Source organism: Octodon degus, unplaced genomic scaffold (assembly GCF_000260255.1).
Source record: "Octodon degus isolate 3935 unplaced genomic scaffold, OctDeg1.0 scaffold00012, whole genome shotgun sequence".
NCBI lineage: Eukaryota > Metazoa > Chordata > Mammalia > Rodentia > Octodontidae > Octodon > Octodon degus.
In genome coordinates, this window is record NW_004524588.1 from 20,618,996 (window position 1) to 20,631,220 (window position 12,225).

Sequence of the window (12,225 nt, forward strand, 5' to 3'; positions counted from 1 at the left end):
CGGTGCTCGAGCAACAGAGCATCAGTGTGGGTGCTGCATAGAGAAGGTGCCAAGTGCCCCCACCCTTGCCCCTGCGAGCAAGAAGTGCCCAGACAGGGGCCACTTTATAACTAGCAGCATCAGACACAAAACGCATCTTCTGAGACAGTCACAGAGTGCTCTGAACCTACGTATGCAGTAAGGATCTTTCCCAGTAGGGTAGACACGCAGGGGAGAAAGGGAAGGTTTACACAGTGGAGATTGCCCCTCCCAGATGTCCTGCTTGATACTAATCGTGGCCTTGCAACATGCTTGGCGTCACCGTTCCTGATAACTGCTCAGGCCATTCATTGGTATTCAAGAGGATGTTATGATCTGTGAGTCAGATAGCCTCCAGCCTGGACTCTCTCTGTATAAAAAGACATCTTCTGAGGTGAGATATTAGAGGACAAGGTAGTAGAAAGCCACAAGCTTCTCGTCCGGAATCAGAGGTCGACATGCTCCGTGCTGCCCCGCTGCTGCAGCCGCTGCTGCTGCTACTGCTCTGCAATGTGGGGTCCCGTGGCTTCCCAGTAGCTCCAAAACTGCAAGAAGAGGACGCGGAGTTGGTCCAGGTATGTCGGGCTTTGCACATACACGTGATGCAAGTCCTTAGTGTCCCTTTCCCACTGTAGCACAGTGGAGCTATTGAAGGGTGGATTTCCTACCAAGAGAGGTTGATTTGTTCAGAAACAGCAGCTTCCCTAGTCTCTTCTTTCCCAGTGGGAGATGAGGGGGAACTGAGGAGATGGACACAAATCTCTCTTTAGAAATGTGTAGGTTTGCAAGAACGTGTGAACTTCACTCTACATGTCTTGCCCTACTGTGAAGTTCAGTCTTCTTTGTAAGCAGTGGTGAGGGGAATTCTACTCACCAAAAAATGAAAATGCATTTTGTAAACTCGTGATAAGGATGACAAAGACCGTGCGATCTTAACAAAAGCTTGGAATGTAGCTCTCCATCTTGACTGAAACTTCATACTGTCCATTTTTAAAATGAAATAGTTCCCACTCCAATACTTTTATCCTTTACCAGAAATACCTGGACAGCTACTATAACTTGAACAACGTGGGGCCACAAACTGGAAAACAAAAAAGGAGCGTGGATAGCCTGGTTGAAAGCCTGGAAGAAATGCAGAAATTCTTTGGGCTGAACGTGACTGGGAAGGTGGATAAGGAAACCCTGGATGTGATGAGGCAGCCCCGGTGTGGGGTGCCTGATGTGGCCTGGTTCAGCACCATGCCCGGGGGCTCCATTTGGAGAACACACAATCTGACTTACAGGTAACCGGAGTGACTATCAGAATGGGGGACCTGTTTCCCATTGGCATGCTAAGACTAAGGCCTAATATGTCTGTATTATATCTTATGAAGGGTTGTAAGTTACACACCGTATTTGCCAAGATCAGCTGTGGATGACGTCTTTGAGAAAGCCTTTCAACTCTGGAGTGATTTCTCGCCCCTGACATTCACCAAGATCTTTTCCGGGGAAGCAGACATAATGATCAGCTTTCTGAGAGGAGGTGAGCGCTTCCAGCAGGCTGCAAACAGTTTCACCTCACTGTCCCTCGCTCCTCACGCTCCCCCGCCTTGTGGCTGGAGTTCCTTATTGAAGAGGTTATTAATCAGAAGGCAGGAAACTTCACCACACGTGCTGAGGGCCGGTAGCGTCTTAGCCAAGCGGACGCTTGCGGTCCTGAGGCAACCCCATTCCGCGTCTTGCAGACCATGGTGACAACAACCCCTTTGACGGACCTGGAGACAGACTCGCTCACGCTTTCGCACCAGGCCCGCGACTCGGAGGAGACGCTCACTTCGATGTAGACGAGACATGGACCGTTGAGCCGTGGACTGAGGATTATAGCAGTAAGTTCATGGATTTTATTACTCTCCACTCCCATTTCTTTTCATGGTTCATTTCAGTACTGGATCCACTTGACTGCCAGGATGCATTTGTAGAAATGGACATTTTCCATTACCGCTTAGCAGATGGAATGCTTAGAATAGTAGAACAGAAGCTGACTTCGCTAGTACAACCTCTCTCTCTCTCTCTCTCTCTCTCTCTCTCTCTCTCTCTCTCTTTCTCTCTCTCTCTTTCTCTCTCTCTCTCTCTCTTGCTGTACCAGGATTGAACTCAGGCCCTTGCACTTGCCAGGCAAGCACTTATTCTACTGAGCTATCTCCCTGGCCCTCGCTAGTACAACTTTTTATTGGTGACAAATAGGCCACTCTACCATTTCCATTAAGAAAATGTTGAAAAACATCATGGTTTTTTTGTGGATATGTAGTTTGCATCTTCTTTATGAAAAAGCTACATCTAAATTTAACAATGGCAGCAAGCTAATGTGGAAATTAAGGGAAAAAGCTTTTCTGTGTTTTCCAAACTGTCCAGGATTAACCATTTATCAATTTAGTAAATAAATAATAAGTTATAATAAAACTTATTAATATAAAACTTATTACTTCTCTGTGAAAGAATATTAACAAAGTCAACTCATCTGTGCTAAATTGTCAGTCAATACTTAATTGTATCACTATGATGCTAGAGTTTAGGTTTGGACAGCTCTCATTGTTAAAGAATTCCTCTTACCTTCAGAAAAAAGTTTTATGAAATACATGTACATGTTTATGTATATTAATGCATATATATGAATATATATGTTATATATATATATTCTTTAGAAAGTGACCAAGAAAATGTGTCCTTATGGAATTCTAGGTTGCCAGGCATAGTGCTGGCAGATGGCTGCATGCAGGAGACTGAGGCAGGAAGGTCGCCCCAAGTTCGAGGCCAGCCTGGGCTGCATAGTGAGTTCAAGGCCACCTGGGCTACACAGCAAGGCCTTATCTCAAACAATCAACAACAGCAAAGTGTAGATTATATCTTAAATAAATGCCTCAGCATTGAATATACTTTAAATAACTGAAAATGAGCTTTCTTGGCCCCTTAGGGTATAACTTGTTATATGCTGCGGCTCACGAGTTCGGCCACTCTCTCGGCCTGGGACACTCTTCCGACATCTCGTCCTTAATGTACCCCACCTATCAGCTCACCAGCGAAGTCCTCCTGGGAGAAGATGATGTCAATGGCATCCAGTCACTATATGGTGAGAAGCAGAGTGCTACAGACAGGGATCCTCCTCTGGTCCTGCCACATACGGCCAATAGAGAAGACCAACATCTGTGTCCCTTAGGATGTGCTCACTGTTTGTGCAGTTTCCCAACACTAGGCAAAGCTAACTCCCATTTTCTTCTTGGCCTAGGACCTCCCATCAATCCCAGCATCAGAAAAACCGTAATAGCCCCCAAGGTGTGTGACAGGGACTTAACCTTTAATGCTGTAACTACAGTTCGGGGAGAAATAATGTTCTTTAAAGACAGGTGAGATTTCAATTTTTTTGGTTCTGCCCATTTATAAGCTTTATGTACTATTTATTTTACATTGACTTATATTTATAATTCTACAGTAACAATTGATTTTATTTACACAGCATAATGTACTTGAACTTCTTTTTCCAGGTATAGTTTTAGGTCATTTTGATTCTTAGAAAATACCACCTAAGTAGAAAGTCAGTAAATCTAAGCCCATCTTACAGAGAAGGCAGAGAAAAAGAGGAAGCTTCTGGGACACAGAGTTCATTCATGACAGAGTAGTTATTGGTTTTCTGACCCCTAACCAGGGCTTTTTTGCATTATGACACTCTTAAAGATCTTGAGGAGAAAGTAGTCTATTCCCAGCATCACCAGGCTCACGAGGCTGTATAAGTGGTGCCACCTCCATCCTGGAACGGGTGGTGCCCCAAAGCTCACAATTACAAGGCCCTCTGCTGTCCCTGGAAGACTGAAGAAGAAGGAGGAGAAAGAGCTACAGGAGGAGGAGGAGGAGGAAAGAAAGAAGGAGAAGAATGAGGAGGAGAAGGAGAAGGAAAAGGAGGAGGAGGAGAAGAGGAAAGAAAAAAAGGAAGAGGAACCATTGCTGGGAGAACCCTTGGGCCCATGAGATCTCTTGGGAAGATGCAGGCAGCCACGGTTTTGTGTGCCCTCCTCAGAAAAGGATCTTGGAATGGTCCCTGCAGCAAAGACTGTGTTCCTCTCTCATGCACAGGACAGGCTGACCCTTTATACCACAGTGACTCTTAAAGGACCAAGAGAAACAGTACAACCTTGTGAGTGACGCGGCTCACAGACCAGCACAGGAGGAACCAGGCTGGGGAAGCACGGGGATCCCAGAGGCCTCGCCTCGCCTCAGCCACTCTTCCTGGAGCACTGCGAGTGCTGTTGGAGTCCTTTGTGGTCATCTCTATCCCCAAATGCAGGTGCTAGCGCTCAGTGCTTTCTAACTCGTCCCTCACTAGTGTTGGTGTGAAAGAAGGGGCTGGACTTAACTCCTCAGGGTACAGCTCACTGCTAGGAGACACAAGGGCAAGGAAGCTCAGCTTAGCGAACACAACTATCCGAGCCAGTCTTCAGGGGTAACTGCAAAAAACAGCACAGTTGCAGGACCTGGAAGGACACTGTGATGACTTACAGGGCATCACATCAGGAAGACGCAGAAGGGTAGTGACAGCAGCCGACTTGCCCAAGACCTCCCGGCCATGCTGAGGCAGGGCAGGTCCTGGAAGGAGGATTCTAGGTCCGAGGCCTGGAAAGCTGTCCTGCCAGCCCACGTGGTGGTCCGCTCTGCGATGTTGCTGCAGTGCCTATGCACTGCAATCGACTCTGTGTAGCACGTTTCAGAGGACAAAACATTTGGTGGCTGCCAGAGGCAAATTTTAAATTTACCTTTGCTTCTCACCAGCTCTACGGCCTTAGCTCATGCTTCTCTAACCTCAGTTCTTAATCCCATCATAAGAGTCAGAGGCTTTCGCCTTGCTCTCTGTGTTCTTGTACTTATTCATGCCTATTGTATTTGTGTGTCAGAAATAGCGTAGCTGGTGCTCTGCTCTGACTCTTGAAATTTGCCCTGATGGAAATATGTCCAAGAATGAATTAAGCAAATGCAAATAACCCAAGTTTCTGGGCCCCACCCTCTCCTTTGAAGAATCAGATGTTGAAAATCTACAAGTGAACAGACAGAGCCAGCAGCCAGAAGGAGCTGGGTGGGTGTCGGGCAGAGACTGCCAGAGAGTAGGTTGAAATGATTTTTTCTCTTTTCTTATTTTGCAAATCAGGTTCTACATTCGTCCAATGAACAACTACCTGGAAGAAGAAGTCAATTACATCTCTGTGTTCTGGTCACATCTGCCATCTGAGATTGATGCTGCTTATGAATTTCAAGAGGAAGATATAGTCCTGTTCTTCAAGGGTACGGCTCCCAATTCATCTTCATTGTTTTTGCATTTTTGTATTTATTTTGTGGTGAGACATAAGGATATTAACTATATTCTGTCCATGGATTTTTGAAAACCTAACAGTCTCAGCAATCAAATAGATCTGTGGGTACCTTATCAATGAAAACTTACATTGTGTATTTGAGCCATTTTAAACAAAAAACAAAAAATTGAAATAGAACTATTTTGATCAGTTGATGAATGTAGCTTATACAAGTGTTTTGTGTGCAAACTATGGACTTAGACCTCTCTCCATATTACTGGGAGTGCTCAGAGTTTTAGAGAAGCGAGCCAATTCCACGTGAAACGGAACAAACATTTTGTTCTTGGGATTACCTGCACCATCTTACTATGAACCATCTTCTTGGGTAAAGATGAGGAGAGGCCACCACTGAGCAGTCAGGTGACATTGCCACCCTGTTGTTGGTATGGTCCTCCCTTCAGTGGCGCTGGCGTCACCAGGAAGCTACTACAAATATAGAATCTCAAATCCCAGGGGCCGAGGAGATGGCTTAGTGGAATATGTGCTTCCCTCGCAAGCGCAAGGGCCTGAGTTCAATCCCCGGTTCCGCAAAAACAAAAAAAAAAAGAAAGAATCTCAAATCCCATCCAGACCATCTTTGAACAAAATCTGAATTTTAACAAATTTCCTAGGGAATGCATATGCAATTAAAGTATGCAAAATTGTGAATTATTGTGAATCAATTAGGACACATTTTCTCAGTTCTATCACAATAAAACAGAATCCTATGCTTCTGGCTTTGAAGAAATAATTTTGCAAATGTTTTTGGTGTAGTACAGCGAAGATTAAGACATTTCATCCTGCTATACATGCGAAGGGAAGAACAAAGGTCTTCCCAATAGGCAAACACTTGGAAAGGATTTTCTGCCTTTGTTTTGTGAAGTTAGGTAAGGCTTTACATATACAAAGCTTCACGCTGCTTTTTAAATAAGAAGTGAATAATCATGTCTGTGAATAAACAGCAACCCTTGCTTAAGGACGCAAGCCTAGCTGTACCCAATACGGGCTCACTAACTGGCCACAGGGTACATTCACATACGCGGAAAACTATGTTCTACTCAGATGCTACGATTCAAATCAGGGTCACTATGCTTTGCATCTTATGAATCACTACAATGCTCTGTCCTTAGGACACCCTTGGTGTGAACTTCCACTTGGACTCTATATCACTGAGGAAGTGTGACAAATTCTAGCCATTTGAACATCTAGCTTTGGAAGGGAAGCTCTTCTGGAATGGACGTAAACAGACCATAAACATCCTCAAAGCTTGCTTCAGATTAGAGTCACCTAGGAAGTTTCAAAACATACTCGTTTGACTGGTCTGGAACAGGATTCCATTGTTGATGTTGTTAAAATCTCTAGGTGATTCCAATCTGCAGCCAGGACAGTGCTCCAGCATGTGCGCCTGAGAACTCAGCTGGAATTGTAGCTCACTGTCCACTGGAGCCTGGAGCAGTTATGTGCATCTCTGATTTTTGATTGGCAGGTAGCAAGTACTGGGTTGTTCAGGAGCTGAATGAGCTGGCTGGGTATCCCAAGGACATCTACAGCTCCTTTGGCTTCCCGAGGACTGTGAAGAAAATCGATGCAGCTGCTTCTGACGAATACACTGGAAAAACATACTTCTTCGTTGCTGACCAGTACTGGAGGTAAACCTGAGCGTGAAACATTAGGTTCCTGGCCATGGTGCTCCACACGTGTATTCCTAGCTACTCTGGAGGCAGAGGCAGGAAGATTGCAAGTTTCAGGTCAGCCTGAGCAATTTATCCAGAGCTGCCTCAAAGCAGAAAAGAAAACCAGGGCTGGGCGCAGCTTAGTGGCAAAGCACTTGCTTAGCACGTGTGAAGCCCTGGATTCAACCTCCAGCATCACCGAATTAATAAAGAAACAAGGCGCTAGTTCTTCCTCTTTTGAAAGTTCTAGATTTATCCAGCTTGAAGTGAGTTTCAAGTTGCCTTATTCAGCTACCTTTTCTGTGAGTGACTACTGCCAGTCAGCACCCACTTTCTTAATCCATTAATGAGTAATCGTCACAGTCTCTGTGCCGGGATCTTGCAAGCGTGTGGCATTGAATTAAAAGATAGAAAAATGATGGCATTCATCTTTCTGGAGCTACTTTGGCCAAAAGGAATCTTCCGTTCGTGATGTGCTACCTTATTAGGATATGGTGTAGAATTTACTAGAAGATCGAAATTTGAGAGTGTATTTCAAAGGGTTATTACAAATTTTCTAGTCTGCCCAGCATTCCACCTCTCTTCATGCCACTCCAGACTGTACAATCTCTAGAATTAAGAGTTCTTGCTAAAGTCATGCTAGTGTATTTCCTGTAACGATCTTGCAAAGTCTTGATGTTTAGCACAAGGCTCTGACCCTCCTGATCTTTTCTGACCAGGTATGATGAAAGGCAACGATCCATGGATGAAGGTTATCCTAAAATGATAGCAGATGACTTTCCTGGAATTGGCGACAAAATCGACGCGGCTTTCTACAAAAATGGTGAGTGAACACGAAATCTTTCATTTTGGTACCAGAATAATAGCATCAGCATTGCTATTTGAGCAGCAAATACCAAAAATGTTTGTGTTAAAAACTTGAGGTCTTCAAGAACTCAAATTTAAACTAGAAACTAGTTGTACAATGTAGTAATCTTCTTTGTTTTCCTTCTAGGAATTTTTTATTTCTTTCATGGAACAGAGCAATACAATTTTAATCCCAAAACAAAGGAAGTGAGGGTCCTGAGAACGAACAGCTGGTTCAACTGCTGAGAATATTAACAAACCATTAGGAACTTAATGGAAAAAAGTGTTTCATGAGCCCGGGGAAGATGTTTCCTGAAGATTTCTATAATTTTATTTAATTTCTAGGATCGGTGATCCATAGAGCTATTAACTTATATCTACCTCATTTTTATAAGGAAGAGTATATTGTTTTATGTACTAATGTAATTTAACTCCATAAACTCTACCAAAGATGCTCAAGTTCATGGTTCTGTTGTGGATTCACACCGGGGGGTCTTTTATGTATAAGGCAATCTTTAGTATCACCCTGTGATATAAGGAAAAACTTTTCTCACACAAAATAAAGTATTTGTTATATAAAATAAATTCAGCATTGTCTACTCTTTTGTAAGCTTTCTATTACATTTATAATGTTGTTATCCACTGAATATATATATATACATATATATGTATATATATATTTTTTATTTATTTTTTTAGACAGAGTCTCACTATGTAGTTCAGGATGGCCTCAAACTCACAGCAACCCTCCTGCCTCAGCCTCTCTAGGGCTGAGATTACAGTGTGTACCACCACACCTGGCTATCCTCTGATTATAAAGCCTCACATATAAAAATTAATTTTCAGATTTAAGTGAAAACAATATGCAAAACATTCATTGAGAAATTAGTGCATCTAAAAATCAAATTTCTACATTCTCATGGAATTTATATCATAAAATGGGGAAAAAAAATCCTTAAGGATTAAACAATGAAGATGAGAGAAAGGAGAAAAGATAGAAAAAAAGGAAGGAGGGAAAAACACACAAGTATATATACAGGATGGCTGTGATCATTGTACTCATAATTTCCATCAGTCTTTTGAAAATAGCAGTTATAGCTTAGAATTCTCACCTTGACTAACTGTGTGCTGATATCTGCGATCTGAGCAACTACATCGAGGACAGCAGTGTGTAATACAAAACTCATGGTTGGATGCCTGTCATATTGGTCTTCTAAATGTGTACCACTTCTAATGTCTTATCAATTATTATACACTCTTTGAAATAAATTAAAACAAAAGAAAAAAGAGGAGGGGGAGAAATCGATTCCCCTTGTCTTTGTCCCATATAAGGAGTCTAAAACTAGTTTTAGGTTAAAGAACTTGTGCTAGAGCTTCCTAAGTGGACATTACTCTCTCTTCTGAGAACACCGGAGAGGTGCACCTTCCGTAGCCCAACTCCTGGCATGGGGAGAGTAGCAGGGCTTCTAGCCAGGTCTGGCCAGCAGGTTGTGTGAGCAGGTGACGATCATCACTTCTGAACAGAAACATTTCATTACGGGTGTAAATGTCTCAAGTGCTGTACTCGCCTGCGGTGCTAATTGTAAAATCAGGTCCTGAAAGAATGACTATACGATAGAAGAAGCCCTAATTGCAAGCTACCACGCCAAAGTGCCTGCTAAGTTCAGTAGACTTTGCTGAAGGATGAAATAACTTTCTATTTACTAACCACTAGGATTTAACTTCATCAGTGCTGCCTAAGCCAGCTTGTGTAGGTAAGCACTGTCTAGTTTAATAGGACTCAATTAGGAGGAGTCCTGCAGGTGGCTTCTGGGGACCACAGTGTTGTGAGTAGTTGGCCTGGTGCTCACAGGGAGCTGGAGGCTTTCCAAGAGCAGGAAGAGTCTCGAGAATCATGCCGATTCATTGGTCTTTTGGTGGACCCTGGGAGAAAACAGCGGGGGAATTAAAAATAAATAAATAAAGAGAAAAGATAAAGGCTGAGGTCAGGTGGAGGCCTTTGTACCTGACGGGCACAGGATCTGAACAGCAACTGTATGGCATTTTGTTACATCTTTACAAAGTTAGTATCATGAGACACAAGGTTGCCTAGTGACTAACGGCTGAAATTGTCCAGGCAGGATGCTTTTCTCAAGATTGAGGTAGCTTCACTGCTTTAGGCACTGTGGCCGTGTCCTGCCCTCACATATACGACCAATTTCCAACTTCAGTCCCTCCCAACAGAGGATATTATAAGGTACACAGATTTCTGAGGCATTTTTTTTTTAACTCAAGAGAGAACATAACTTCTTCTTTACAATTGAACTATAACATAAATTATAAGTGTTCCTCTCAGTGACCTATCACAAAGTTAATGCAGTGATTCAGTGTCTTCACAGGTCATAAAAAAGGCCTCCCAACAGGATCCTTGAGGCTCTCCTGACATTGCTAAACTCACGTTTTTAGGTTGGTTGTCTGGAAGCAGAGCCTGAAACAGGAAATCCATGGCAGACTCCGTGGAAGAAGAGTACATGCAGGAGAATGGAGTGGGAAAGACGTTTGAGAGTAGAGGAAAAGCTAGAGTGTGCTCTTGGTGGGGACTGCTCAGATCTTGTGAAGAGACAACTGAAGAAAACCTGAATCAGCGCATGAGGGCCTGGCTTTGGTTGCCCTCTTTCCTTCAGTTATTAACAAAAACCTGGTTTGGAAGAGGGGAGCACAGCTTGACAGGTGAGATGCTTCCACGTGGGAAAGGAATGAGGGAAAATTAGGGCTCATAAGCTCCCAACAGGAGCACGAGTATTCTGATGTCACTGCCTGGTGTCCTATGAGGTTGAAGGATGAAGTTGCAGACAAGAGATGAAGTTAACAGAAGTCTTTATTGGAAGTTTAAGAGAGAAAATTCCAGAACCAGCAAGCTAGCTCAGTGGACTAAGCACCTACTTTGGTAAGCACAGAGACCAGGGTTCGATTCCCAGCCCTGCATGCCATGCCGGCTCTGCCACAGGGCACACTGAGTGGCCCACTGAGTCTGGGCATGGTGACACATACCTGTAATCCCAGCATGAGGAGACTGAAAACATAAGGAGCCTATAAGTCTGAGCTGTTCTGGCCACAGCAGCTCAACATAGACCCTGGGTATGGACTCTCCATGCTGCAATACGACCTATAGAGAAACAAAACATGAAATGGTTGTACACACTCTGGGCAGTTAGGAATCTTGCTGTGCAAATAGGGAAAATGAATCAAATGTAAGAGGGGGCAGTTTCACTGGTCACTTCTCCTGTTTGGCTTCTACAGCCTTCCTCAGCTCAGCATTCCTGAGCTTAATGATCTATATGGCTTGAGTTTATCCTTAACCCTATGTACCTACACTTTTTTAGATAAGGCTGACCAGCCCAACTGCATCTTAGGCCCTGTCCCTCACTAACTGCCTCTTCATAAACTAAATAGCTACACTACCTCTTACACTGGCACTAAAGGAGATCTGATGAGGCACCAACAACTTTCACTTTTTGTTCCGTATTTCCCAAAACTAACCACTGCACTGAGCTATGATGTCTCAGGTTAAATCTCTCTATTTATGAACTGAATTGTATCAGATATGTTTTCTCTTATATCTGCCTTATTGTGACCAATAAGGTAAACTGTTTTTGGTCTTCACTCATTTCAGAGGGACTTCATGCTGTCACCACAGGAAGACAGGATATATATACGCAATCCTGCATGTATATAGGCATCTCTGTTGGTTATACCCCAAGACTAAAACTGCTGAATCCCAGGCATTTTCAGACATATGTTTCCAGTATCTCATGGGCTTATCACAGTGACTGGTCTTGTACAGGTATAAGAGATTGAACCCAGAATCTTTGCACTGTGCTAAGTTACATACCCTGAATTTTTTTAAAAAAATTTTGAAACAGTCTGCTAAATTACTAATATGCTCAGGCTAGGTTCAAATCTATTGTCTTTCTGCCTTGATCTCCTAGGATGCTGGGATTCCAGGCATATGCCACCATTACTCTAAGGATTTTCTGGTTTTCCTGTTGCTATTGCACTATGGTCTCCAATAGAACCCAGTTAGAACTCATGTACACAAAACCTACAAATGAGAAGAAGAATTATTGGTAGAGCAAACATTATATCAATGTGAGGAAAGTAGATGAGTAAACGCATCTGTCTTCCTATGTGGAAGTGTGTTCTTAAGAAGTATTCAGGGTCAGGGAGATGGCTCAGTAGGATAAGCACTTCGCTGGCAAGCGCAAGGGTCTGAGTTCAATCCCCAGTTCTGAAAAAAAGAAGAAGAAGAAGAAGAAGAAGAAGAAGAAGAAGAAGAAGAAGAAGAAGAAGAAGAAGAA

At 43.2% G+C, this 12,225-nt stretch overlaps 1 protein-coding gene across 1 annotated transcript; it reads left to right on the forward strand.

Annotated features, from left to right (window-relative positions):
- The first annotated feature begins 509 nt into the window (after window positions 1–509).
- Window positions 510–8,134, forward strand: Mmp1 (matrix metallopeptidase 1). The gene is made up of 10 exons (XM_004626147.2): window positions 510–593; window positions 1,054–1,301; window positions 1,392–1,540; window positions 1,743–1,883; window positions 2,969–3,136; window positions 3,281–3,398; window positions 5,189–5,322; window positions 6,856–7,018; window positions 7,762–7,865; window positions 8,037–8,134. The coding sequence occupies exons 2-10, from the start codon at window positions 1,150–1,152 to the stop codon at window positions 8,132–8,134; spliced, it is 1,227 nt and encodes a 408-aa protein (XP_004626204.1). The 5' UTR covers window positions 510–593; window positions 1,054–1,149.
- The last annotated feature ends 4,091 nt before the right edge of the window (window positions 8,135–12,225 follow it).

Excerpts from the sequence above, each read along its gene's own strand:
- Mmp1 (XM_004626147.2), top strand. The coding sequence starts at position 1,150 with ATGCAGAAATTCTTTGGGCTGAACGTGACTGGGAAGGTGGATAAGGAA. Across the intron at positions 3,137-3,280 it reads ACTATATGGTGAGAAGCAGA|GACCTCCCATCAATCCCAGC; the intron begins GTGCTACAGACA and ends TTCTTGGCCTAG. Across the intron at positions 3,399-5,188 it reads ATAATGTTCTTTAAAGACAG|GTTCTACATTCGTCCAATGA; the intron begins GTGAGATTTCAA and ends TTTGCAAATCAG.